The sequence below is a fragment of the Eriocheir sinensis genome, chromosome 42 (assembly GCF_024679095.1).
Source record: "Eriocheir sinensis breed Jianghai 21 chromosome 42, ASM2467909v1, whole genome shotgun sequence".
NCBI lineage: Eukaryota > Metazoa > Arthropoda > Malacostraca > Decapoda > Varunidae > Eriocheir > Eriocheir sinensis.
In genome coordinates, this window is record NC_066550.1 from 12849545 (window position 1) to 12862576 (window position 13032).

At 40.7% G+C, this 13032-nt stretch overlaps 1 protein-coding gene across 1 annotated transcript in view; it reads left to right on the forward strand.

The window, feature by feature from the left end:
- The window catches only part of LOC127010035 (E3 ubiquitin-protein ligase TRIM9-like), a 36293-nt gene that overhangs the window by 14417 nt on the left and 8844 nt on the right, over positions 1-13032 (forward strand). The window contains exons 2-4 of the mRNA XM_050883751.1: positions 8522-8617; positions 9946-10062; positions 11986-12102. Coding sequence (XP_050739708.1) covers positions 8522-8617; positions 9946-10062; positions 11986-12102 — 330 coding nt within the window. The remainder of the gene's footprint in view (positions 1-8521; positions 8618-9945; positions 10063-11985; positions 12103-13032) is intronic.

Sequence of the window (13032 nt, forward strand, 5' to 3'; positions counted from 1 at the left end):
AGGTTCATGGTGTTAAAGATAGCTCTCTCTCTCTCTCTCTCTCTCTCTCTCTCTCTCTCTCTCTCTCTCTCTCTCTAAGTGACCGCAATTAGGATATCTAGATGAGCTGTTTATTCTCTCTCTCTCTCTCTCTCTCTCTCTCTCTCTCTCTCTCTCTCTCTCTCTCTCTCTCTCTCTCTCTCTCGTTCTTCCTTTTTTCCTTCCAATCTTTCTTCCCTTCTCTCTCTCTCTCTCTCTCTCTCTCTCTCTCTCTCTCTCTCTCTCTCTCTCTCTCTCTCGCAGGTCAGGAGGTCACACTTCCTAACCTTAGCCTCATGAAGGTCAAAGGTCAAGCGAGTTAAGCACAACCACAACGGGAGCTGATTTGACCTCTCGGCACCACTAAAAACAAAAGGCTCTCGTTTAATTGCTATCGCTTGAAAAAAAAAAAAAACGAAAACAAACATTGATTTATAACTTTTTATCACGAGTTTTTTTTGTAGCAAAGTTGGACTGGCAGTTTGTTTTTTGTTTTGTTTGTTTATTTGTGTTGTTTTTTTAGTTATTTGTTTAGTCAGTCAGTCAGTAAAAGTGATTCATAGAAAGCTTGTAAGGAAACTGATCTCAAAGGAAGGAATGGCCGAGGAAGGGAGAGCTTGTGATACTGGTGAAGGGAATGGCCGAGGAAGGGAGAGCTTGTGATATGGGTGAAGGGAATGGCCGAGGAATGGAGAGCTTGTGATACTGGTGAAGGGAATGGCCGAGGAAGGGAGAGCTTGTGATATGGGTGAAGGGAATGGCCGAGGAAGGGAGAGCTTGTGATATGGGTGAAGGGAATGGCCGAGGAAGGGAGAGCTTGTGATATGGGTGAAGGGAATGGCCGAGGAAGGGAGAGCTTGTGATACTGGTGAAGGGAATGGCCGAGGAAGGGAGTGCTTGTGATATGGGCGAAGGGAATGGCCAAGGAATGGAGACCTTGTGATATGGGTGAAGGGAATGGCCGAGGAAGGGAGAGCTTGTGATATGGGTGAAGGGAATGGCCGAGGAAGGGAGCTTTTGTGATACCGGCGAAGGGAATGGCCGAGGAAGGGAGAGCTTGTGATATGGGCGAAGGGAATGGCCGAGGAAGGGAGAGCTTGTGATATGGGCGAAGGGAATGGCCGAGGAAGGGAGAGCTTGTGATACTGGTGAAGGGAATGGCCGAGGAAGGGAGAGCTTGTGATACTGGTGAAGGGAATGGCCGAGGAAGGGAGAGCTTATGTTATTGGTGAATGGAATGGTCGAGGAACGGAGAGCTTATGATAGGACGAAGGTAATGGCCTAAGAAGGGAGAGCTTGTGATATGGGCGAAATGAATGGCCTTGGAAGGGAGAGCTTATGATATGGACAAAGGGAATGGTGTGATATGGGCGAATGGCCGAGAGCTTGTGATACTGGTGAAGGAATGGCCGAGGAAGGAGGACACCGGTGAAGGAATGGCGGAGGAAGGGAGAGCTTGTGATATGGGTGAAGGGAATGGCCGAGGAAGGGAGAGCTTGTGATATGGGTGAAGGGAATGGCCGAGGAAGGGGATCTTGTGATACTGGTGAAGGGAATGGCCGAGGAAGGGAGAGCTTGTGATACTGGTGAAGGGAATGGCCGAGGAAGGGAGAGCTTGTGATACTGGTGAAGGGAATGGCCGAGGAAGGGAGAGCTTGTGATACTGGTGAAGGGAATGGCCGAGGAAGGGAGAGCTTGTGATACTGGTGAAGGGAATGGCCGAGGAAGGGAGAGCTTGTGATATGGGTGAAGGGAATGGCTGAGGAAGGGGATCTCGTGATACTGGTGAAGGGAATGGCTGAGGAAGTGTACCATTGAACATTACACCATTTTTAACCGTTCACCAATATAATATTTACCCCCATCATCTAACATTTATATATTTAAGAAAAGGTGGTATTTCTCTATTCAGCGTCCATTTCCAGTACTTGTTCATTCATTTCTCTTCCTGGAACTCTCTTGTTAATATAATGAAGGAATTTTAGTTCTTGGTAGGAAGGAAAATAATGAGGGAGAGGAGGAGGAGGAGGAGGAGGAGGAAGACGGAAGAGGGTGAGAAAGGAAGAAATTGAAGGAAAGAGAAAATAAAAGGAAGGAAAGAAGGAAGGGGAGTGAGAATATGAGAGAAATTTTGAAAGAAGAAAAGGAAGAAAGGAAGGAAGGGAAAAATAAGAAATGGAAAAAGGAAAAGAAAGGAGGGAAGGAAAGAAAGAAGAAAACGAACGAGGGAAATTAAGAAAAGGAATAAAGGAGAGGAAGAAAGGAATGAGGAGATAAGAAATAAAGGAAGGAAAAGAAAGGTGGAGGGAAGGAAGGAAAGGGAAATAACTGGAGGAAAAGAAAGGAAAACGAATGGAGAGAAGAGAGAAACAGATGATAAAAGAGAAATAAGAAAGAAAGAAAGAACAGGAAGAGAAGGAAAAAAAATATACCAAAAATTATGTTGCTTTTTTATAATGAACTTGTTAACTGTACTGCAAATTACAAGTCATGAGGGAGGCCAGCTGAGCACACACACACACACACACACACACACACACACACAGTCATTTCCAGTTAACGATAAAAATTCTGCTTTTAATGGAATAGTTTTTGCTAATTCATTAAAACTTCAACGGGAGGGAAAATAGGAAAGAGAGAGAGAGAGAGAGAGAGAGGTTGCATCGTTTGTCTGGCAACGCTGCAAGGTGGTGATGGTGGTTGTCGGGTCTGTGTGTGTGTGTGTGTGTGTGTGTGTCTCTCTCTCTCTCTCTCTCTCTCTCTCTCTCTCTCTCGCCTTCCTTTCCTCTTATTCCTCTTTATCATCATTTTCTTATCTCTTCTTCATTCGTTTCCTTCTTTCCTTCCTTCTCTCTATCATTCCTTAATTTATCTCACTTTTCTCATTCATTTCCTCTTTCCTTCCCTTCCTCTTACACCTCCTCCTCCTCCTCCTCTTCCTCTATCACCTCCTCCTTCTCCTCTTCCTCTTCCTCTATCTCCTTCTCCTCTTCCTCTTCCTCTATCTCCTATCTCCTTCTCCTCTTCCTCTATCTCCTTCTCCTCTTCCTCTTCCTCTTCCTCTATCTCCTCCTCCTCCTCCTCCTTGAACATATCCAAATCTCGTACTGTTTGTGTTTGTTTTTCTATGTAACATTAATCCCTCTGCGGCTCTCTAGGGTGTTTACATGATCCCAATTCCCTTAGTAACCCCTCCTAAGCGCTGAATGGCCTAAATTGATCCTCTGTTAGCTATAAAAGAGATGATACAATGATCTTTTGGGGGTTCTATTGTTGTGAGATGCATTGTGTGTGTGTGTGTGTGTGTGTGTGTGTGTTTCCGCCTTTTCAACGGTACACATACATTTATAAACAAACACACACACACTAGAGAGAGAGAAGGAAGGAGAGAGAAGGGAAGGATGGGGAGAGGAATAATGAAGGGAAGAGGAAAAAGAGATAAGGGAAGAGAAAGAAAAAATAATTGGAAGAGAGAGGAAGTAGATAAACAGGAGGGAAAGAGAAAAAGGAGATAACAGAAGAAAACAGGAAGAGAAGGAGGGGAAAAAAAGGGTAGATGGGGAGGGAAAGAGAAATAAGAGAAAGAAATAATGAAGGAAAGTAGGAATAAATAGAAGGAAGGAGGGAAAAGGAAGGAAATAGAGAGAGGAAAAGGAGGAGAGGAAGAGAAGAAGGGAAGAGGGAAATTAGGAGAAAGAAAAGAGCAAGAGGAATAGGAGAGAGAAGAAAGGAAGAAAAGAAAAAAGAGGAAGAGGAGGAGGAGGAAAAAGGAATTGGGAAGGAGAGCAGAAAGGAACCACTCAACACACACACACACACACACACACACACACACACACACAAGATTATTATTACAAGCTTCATTACCTCTCACATCGTCTTATCATTTACACAGCTGCTAAATAATGATGATGATGATGATAGTTGCTCTTGTAAATTATGTGTGTGAATCTCAGTTAATACATGTAGGAGTCTAGTTATTAGTGAAGGTTATTATTATTGTAGGAAATGAGAGAAATGAGATAAGAGAAGATGAAAAGGAAGAGAAAGGAGAAAAGATAATTGGAAGAAGAGAAAGGGGAAGGAGGAAAAAGATGGGAAAGATAAACAGGAAGAGGAGGAGGAAAAAGAAAGGGAAGATGTCTGTTGTTTACGTTTCTCTTCCCTTTTATTTATTTTTTTCCTTATTCCTTCCTTCCGTTTCTCTAATTTTCCCTTATCTTCCAATTATTTTCCTTCTTTTATCATATTTTCCTCCTTTCCTATCTCCTTCCCCTCCTCTTATTTTCCTTTCCCTTCCCTTTTATTTCTTTTTCCTTTATTCCTTCCTTCCGTTTCTCTAATTTTCCCTTCCCTTCCAATTATTTTCCTTCTTTTATCATATTTTCCTCCTTTCCTATCTCCTTCCCCTCCTCTTATTTTCCTTTCCCTTCCCTTTTATTTCTTTTTCCTTTATTCCTTCCTTCTCTTATTTTCCTTTCCCTTCCCTTTTATTTCTTTTTCCTTCATTCCTTCCTTCCGTTTCTCTAATTTTCCCTTATCTTCCAATTATTTTCCTTCTTTTATCATATTTTCCTCCTTTCCTATCTCCTTCCCCTCCTCTATTATTTCCCTTTCCCTTCCCTTTTATTTCTTTTTCCTTCATTCCTTCCTTCCGTTTCTCTAATTCCCCCTTTCTCTTCCAATTATTTTCCTCCTCTTCGTTCTTCTTCTTTTATCATATTTTCCTCCTTTCCTATCTCCTTCCCCTTCTCTCTGATTTCCCTTTTCTTTCCCTTTTATTTATTTTTCCTTCATTCCTTCCTTCCGTTTCTCTAATTCCCCCTTTCTCTTCCAATTATTTTCCTCCTCTTCTTCTTTCTTTCTTCTTTTGTCATATTTTCCTTTCTTTATCTTCTTTCCTTATCTATTCTCTTCCATAATTTCTATTCCTCCTTTTATTCCTCCTTTCTCATTATTATTATTATTATTATTATTATTATTATTATTATTATTATTATTATTATTATTCGTATATTTTCTGTTCTGGGTCATTTATTTTTACATTCTCATCTCTGTTTCTGTTCTAATCTTGTTCTCTTTTTTTTTATCTGTCTCCTTTTTTCCTGTCTTTATTTTTGTATTTTTTTCGTATTTTTCTTTTTATTTTTCTCCATTTCTTATATTGGTTTTATTTTTAGTTCCTGTTCGACTTTCTCTTCTTTCTTTTTTTCATTCCTGTTCCTTTTATTCTTCTTTCTTATCTTTTCCTCTTTCTACTTTCCTTTCCTTTTCATTCTCTTATTCTTCCATTCTCTCTCTCTCTCTCTCTCTCTCTCTCTCTCTCTCTCTCTCTCTCTCTCTCTCTCTCTCTCTCTCTCTCTCTCTCTCTCTCTCTCTTCATTCTTTTTCTCATTCCTGTTCCTTTTTATTTTTCTTTATTCTTCGTAACTTTTCCTCTTTCTACCTTCCTTTCCTTTTCTTTCTCCTATTCCTCCATTATTTGTCTCTCTCTCTCTCTCTCTCTCTCTCTCTCTCTCTCTCTCTCTCTCTCTCTCTCTCTCTCTTACTAACTTCCTTCTCCCTTTCTCTTCCTTTCTAAAATCGCAAAACTAAGAAAAAATAATAATAAAGCTAAAAATAACCTCATAAACACCTACATCAATAAGTACCACATAATCCAATCCCTTATACATAACAAAGAGATTCCAACACGCCGTTATAATGAGACTCAACTCCATCCATCTACCCACTTCCTCGATCTTACCTAATTTGTTTTTTCTTTTTCTTTTCTTTAACTCGACCGTGACTCAGCATGTGCGTGTGTGCGTGTGTGTGTGTGTGTGTGTGTGTGTGTGTGTGGAAAGGTTAGGCAGTCATTTCCTCATTTTCCAGCTCTTTCCAGTCAGTTGATGATGAGGCATGGAAGGGAGAGGACTGCTGGGTGAAGGGGGAAGGGAGGAGTAGGAGGAGGGGGGAGGGAGGTCGTGTGTGTGTGTGTGTGTGTGTGTGTGTGTGTGTGTGTGTGTGTGTTGTACCAGGCACTGACAGGAAGTAGTAGAGGATGATACACACACACACACACAATCAGAGAGAGAGAGAGAGAGTCAGGAAAATGAATGAAAAAAAGATGAAAAGAGAACAATAGAGAAAAAAAGAAGGAAATTTACGAAAGACAAGAAAATAAGAAAAAAATAAGAAAAGAAAGAAACAAAGGAAACAATGAGAGAGAGAGAGAGAGAGAGAGAGAGAGAGAGAGAGAGAGAGAGAATAGCAGTAATTTAGCGCATTTAAATAAATCTTGTGTATTTAAATCATTAGAACGTCATGGAAAAAAAAAAAATGCTACTTCACTTAGCATTAATATAAGTAGTAGTAGTAGTAGTAGTAGTAGTAGTAGTAGTAGTAGTAGTAGTAATAGTGGTAGTAGTCGTAGTAGTAGTAGTAGTAGTAGTAGTAGTAGTAGTAGTAGATGGAAGAGAAAGAAAGTAACAATATTAGAATTACATACATACATACATACATACATACATACATACATACACACATACATACATACATACATACATACGTACATACATACATAATTGGGTCAGGGAAAGCGTGGATATACACACATCATGAACGTATCACAATTATTTCACGCACACGCGACATCACACACACACACACACACACACACACACACACACACACACATGGCATATTAGGGTTATTTAATTCACGCACATGGTGTCTCTCTCTCTCTCTCTCTCTCTCTCTCTCTCTCTCTCTCATTATTTGACTAACATCGCCTTTTTTTATATATTTAGAAGATGGAGTAGACGGTAAATTTTTGGGTCATGGTATAATAATGTGATCTACATCCTCTTATATCCAATTACAAGGAGATTTTGGCTTCATAAATATACTACTACTACTACTACTACTACTACTACTACTACTACTACTACTACTACTACTATTACCACTACTACCAACAACAACAACAATAGCATTCATTATATTTCGTGGTGTCAAATTTCCTGTTAATTTTTTTTTCTTATTTTTTTGTTCTATTTCATTTCTTTTTTTCTGACCGGTTTTCATCTTCCTGCTTGCTTTCTCCTTTCCTTTTTTTCTTTATTCCTTTTTTCTTCGCTCTCTTTCATTCTTTACTCGTGTCTAATTTCGTGGTTTCGTTTTCTTTTCCTGCTTTCTTTTTCCTCCTGTTTTCATTTCTCTCTATGTCACTGCTTGCTTTCTCTCCATTTTTGTACATTTTTTCTGTGTTTTTGTTCTTTCCTTCTTTCTTTTCTTTTTCTTCTCTTTTCTCTTTGTTTAATGTGCCATACCAGTTCCAACTCACGTCTCTCTCCTATTCTGCTTTCTTTCTCTTTTCATTAAATTTTTTGTACATTAAATTTTCTTCTTTGTTTTTTTCCATATTTTTTTGTTTTTTCCTCTTTCCTTTCTTTTCTTTTTCTTCTCTTTTCTCTTTGTTTAATGTGCCATACCAGTTCCAACTCACGTCTCTCTCCTATTCTGCTTTCTTTCTCTTTTCATTAAATTTTTTGTACATTAAATTTTCTTCTTTATTTTTTTCCATATTTTTTTGTTTTTTCCTCTTTCCTTTCTTCTTTTTTCCTTCTCTTTCTTTTTTATCATGCATTCTTTATTTTTTTATGTGCCAGACTTTCTTTCTCTTCATTTTTGTACATTAAATTTTCTTCTTTATTTTTTCCCTATTTTTTATTCCTTCCTTTTTTCCTTTCTTCGTTTCTTCCTTCTCTTTCTTTTTTTTATCATGCATTATTTACTCCCTCTTATTCTCCTTTTTCTTTTATCTATTTTTGTATCTTAATCTTTTCCTAATTTCTCCTTTCCCTTTCTCCACTTCATTACATTTTTTCATTTCCGTTCGGCTTTCTCTTCCTTTTCTTCCTTCCCATCCTTTCACCCATGCACTCATATTTTCCTAATTTCTCCTTTCCTTTCTATATTTCCTTACATTATTTTCATTTCTATTCGTTTTTCTCTTCCTTTTCTTTCTTTTCCTTCCCATCCTCTCACTCACGTACTCATATTTTCCTAATTTCTCCTTTCCTTTCTCAACTTCCTTTCATTTTCTTAATTTCTGTTCGGGTTTCTCTTCCTCTTCCTTTTCTTCCTTCCCATCCTTTTCATTTCTATTCGGTTTTCTCTTCCTTTTCCTTCCCATTCTCTCACCCACGCACTCATATTTTCCTTATTTCTCCTTTCCTTTCTCCTCTTCCTTACATTCTTTTCATTTCTATTCGGCTTTCTCTTCCTCTTCCTTCCCACCCTCCATCCTTCCCTCACTCCCTTATGTCTACGCCCCTGACTAAATCAAGGCCTATATTTTTTTAGCACTTTTCCCCTTTCCATTGTATCTTTATAGCTTAGTTGTATCATCACACTCTGTCCTGCCTGGGGGTCGGGATGGCATGCTCCTCCCTTCTCCTTTGTTGTATACTTGCAACAATAAACTATCAATAAAAAAAACTCTCCCTTCTCCCCACAGACGGAGCTCTCACAGGCCCTCCAGCAGCTCAGTGAGAAGGCGAGGGCGGCCACCGACTTCATACACACCTTGAAAACCATGTCTGAGGATGTACAGGTGAGGGGAGGTTCAGAAAGGTAGATTCCAGCACGTGTATGGGAGATTAGATTCTATTACCTTGGTGTTCGTTATTATTATTTTTTTTTTAACAGTAAAGGAAGTAGCTTAGTGGGAAAATAGTCCGAGGATGTTACAGGTGAGAGGTGGTTAAGAAAGGTAGATTCCAACACCTGTATAGGAGTTTAGATTCTATTACCTTGGTGTTCATTATTTTTTTTTTTTTTTATTATTTTTTTTTACAGTTTAGGAAGCAGCTTGGTGGGAAAATATATATAGTAATGAGAGAAAAAAAAACGCTAATCACTGATCCTATATAAAAGAGTTTAGAAGAGTGACCAAAAGAGGGATATAGGAGGAAGAGAAGGAGGAGGAACACAAAGGAACACAAAGAAAGAACAAACAACAGCAGACCTATATTAGTGAAAGAGAGACAAAAAAGAGGGATATAGGAGGGGGAGGAACACAAAGGAACACAAAGGAAGAACAAACAACAGCAGACCAGGATAAGTGAGAGAGGTAGAGGGGGATACAGGAGGAACACAAAGGAAGAACAAACAACAGCAGACCAGGATAAGTGAGAGAGGTAGAGGGGAATACAGGAGGAACACAAAGGAAGAACAAACAACAGCAGACCAGGATAAGTGAAAGAGAGAGGTAGAGGGGGATAGAGGAGGAACACAAAGGAACACAAATGAAGAACAAACAACAGCAGACCTATATAAGTTAAAAAGAGAGGTAGAGGGGGATAGAGGAGGAACACAAAGGAACACAAAGGAAGAACAAACAACAGCAGACCAGGATAAGTGAAAGAGAGAGAGGCAGAGGGGGATAGAGGAGTAACACAAAGGAACACAAAGGAAGAACAAACAACAGCAGACCATGATAAGTGAAAGAGAGAGAGGCAGAGGAGGAACACAAAGGAACACAAAGGAAGAACAAACAACAGCAGACCAGGATAAGTGAAAGAGAGAGAGGTAGAGAGGGGATAGAGGAGTAACACAAAGGAACACAAAGGAAGAACAAACAACAGCAGACCAGGATAAGTGAAAGAGAGAGAGGTAGAGAGGGGATAGAGGAGGAACACAAAGGAAGAACAAACAACAGCAGACCAGGATAAATGAAAGAGAGAGATAGAGGGGGAGACAGGGAAAGATAGCAATAGAGAAAAGTGATATATGTTCTTCAAAAAGGTAATTACAGTGAATGAAAGAAGATTGACAAGAACGTGGATTGATTATTGATAATTTGCATTTGGACACCTGTATAACTCAACACCTGCTCTCCTCCTCTTCCTCCTCCTCCTCCTTCTTCTTCTACTTCTGCAGGGTCGGTGTCGAGAGGTGGAGGGCGTGATGGTGGCTCAGATCGACGCATTGGTGGAGGCGCTGCAGCAGAGACGCGGAGACCTTATTAACTGGGTGCGGAGACAGCGGGATGGCAAGGTGGGTGTAAGAGAGAGAGAGAGAGAGAGAGAGAGAGAGAGAGAGAGAGAGAGAGAGAGAGAGAGAGTTGTAATGGGATACGGGCTGTTTTTTCTTAATTTTTGTATGGGAGAGAGGGAAGAGAAGGGCTGTTGAAAGGGATGGGAAGAGAAGGGGAAGGGGAGAGGAGAGGAACTGTATGGGAGAGAGGGGAAGGGAAGGGGCTGCTTGTAAGGGATGGGAAGAGAAGGGGTAGGGGAAAGCCGTGTGGGTGATGGGAAGGAAGGGGAGAGGAGAGGAGTTATGTGAGAGAGAGGGGATGGGAAGAGAAGGGGAAGGGAAAAGCTGTGTTGGTGATGGGAAGGAAGGGGAGAGGAGAGGAACTGTATGGAAGAGAGGGGAAGGGAAGGGGATGGGAAGAGAAGGGGAAGGGAAAGGAGTTCTATGGGAGAGAGGGAAGGGAAGGGCTGCTTGTAAGTGATGGGAATGGAAGGGTCACGTCTTTTGGGGGGCTAGAAGAAGGGAAGGGCTGTGAGGGAGTGGATCTGACCTTCATTTTGGCCCTCGTGACCTAGTTCCTGACCTTTGACCTTGTTTGTTTTGTTTGTTTGAAATGTATGATTGTTTTTTTAGTTGGTTAAGTTTCGATCAATTTCTCGTTTTGTTTCTTTTTTTTCTTTTTTACTGAATGTGTGTGTGTGTGTAGTTCTCTCTCTCTCTCTCTCTCTCTCTCTCTCTCTCTCTCTCTCTCTCTCTCTCTCTCTCTCTCTCTCTCTCTCTCTCTCTCACACACACACACACACACACACACACACACACACACACACCGTTATGCTCCTACTGCCCTACATTACACATCACCACCACCACCACTACTACTACTACTACTACTACTACTACTACTACTACTATTGCATTTTCTATCATTAAACTGTACTGTCTATCTATCTATCTATTTGTCTAACTCATTAATGTTGTCTAGAATTCATTAACTATTATTATTATTATTATTATTATTATTATTATTATTATTATTATTATTATTATTATTATTTTCTTTCTTTACTAACTTTCTCTCCACTTACGTTCTCTCTTCCTTTCCTCTCTCTTTTTTTTTTCTTTTTTTGTTAATTTTGAAAACCGTATCCTCTTGTTCCACTTCACACACACACACACACACACACACACACACACACACACACACACACACACACACACACACACACACACACACACACACACACACACACACACACACACACCTGCTCACCTTCACACCTTATTTGAACACCTGTGCAGCCTAGACTTTACCTGTCCCTAATTACTCCCCCCCACAGGTATGACTCATTAAGACAACTCGTAACCGCAATATTTTCCTCACACCTCAAATTCCTTATGTTTCTACTTCATCATCTTCTTTATCTACCTGTACAATATGACTTTACCTGTTAATTAATTTTTGCAGGTAAATCTCGTTAAGACAACCTGTAGCCTCACCTAACCTTACCTAACTTAACCTAACCTAACCTAACTTAACCTTACCTAATTTAACCTAACTTAACTTTACCTTAACCTAGCCTGACCCTAACTTAACCTAGCCACACCCTAACTTAACCTAACGTAACTTAACCTAGCCTGACCCTAACTTAACCTAACCTAACTTAACCTAGCCACACCCTAACTTAACCTAACCTAACTTAACTTCATTATCAAAACTTGTACCATCTATACTTTTTCTTCTATATCTTATCAATCACCACATCTTCTTCTCTCCTCACCTTTTTACCTTTAATTAACCCTTTCTAACAGGTGCACACTCATTAAGGCAATATATAACCTGTCCTCTCTGTGCCAACCTCAAATCACTCATGTTTCTACCTTCCCATCTTCTTTATCAACCTTACAGACTCATCATTTTGCCTTCATTTACTTTCTCTGCGACAGGTGCACGCGTTGAGGGAGCAGGTGACGGACTACACACACACGCTTCAGTCCACCACAGCAACCATCCACTTCTGCATCGAGGCCTTGAAGGAATCTGATCCGGCTTCCTTCATGGAGGTGAGTGCGTGCTTGTGTGTGGGAGGGGAGGGAAGGGATGGGTAGGGTTGGGAGGACGAGGAGAGAGGGAAGGGAATGGTTGGGAGGAGATGGGATGGGAAGGGAAGGGTTGGGATGAGAAGGGAAAGGAAGATAAGAGAAGGGTTGGGAAGGGAAGGGATAAGAAGGGAAGGGATGGGATGAGAAGGGAAGGGAAGATAAGGGAAGGGAAAGGAAGGGATGGGATGGGAAGAGAAGGGAAAGGAATGGAAGGGTTGGGAAGGGCAGGGAAAGGATGGAATTGGAAGGGAAAGAAAGAAAAGGAGAGAGTTAAGATGATGATGATGATGATGATGGTGTGTGTGTGTGTGTGTGTGTGTGTGTGTGTGTGTGTGTGTTTCTTCATCTTTCTTTTCTTCTCTTTGTTAAAATAATATGTCAGACGTGATAAGTAAATATGTCTTTTTTTGACTTACGTAAATCTCTCTCTCTCTCTCTCTCTCTCTCTCTCTCTCTCTCTCTCTCTCTCTCTCTCTCTCTTGTTTGTTTGTTTGTTTAAGATGTTTGGATGTGTTTGTAAATTCATGTGCAGGGGAGAGAGAACTGCTTGGATATACACACACACACACACACACACACACACACACACACACACACACGTTACACTACAGCTGACACGTGATAAGAGGCAAACAAATAAACACACACACACACACACACACACACACACACACACACACACACACACATCACGCGACCCTTCCCTTCCCTTCCCCACCCTTCCTATCCCTTTCCTAACCATCCCCTCCCTTCTCGTCCCTTCCCTTCCCTTCCTTTCCCTCTCTTTCCCTTTCCTTTCCTTTCCTTTTCCTTCCCTTCCTTCCCTACCCTTTCTTTCCCCTCCTTCCCTTCCCTTCCCTACCCTACCCTACCCTACCCTCTCTTTCTCTT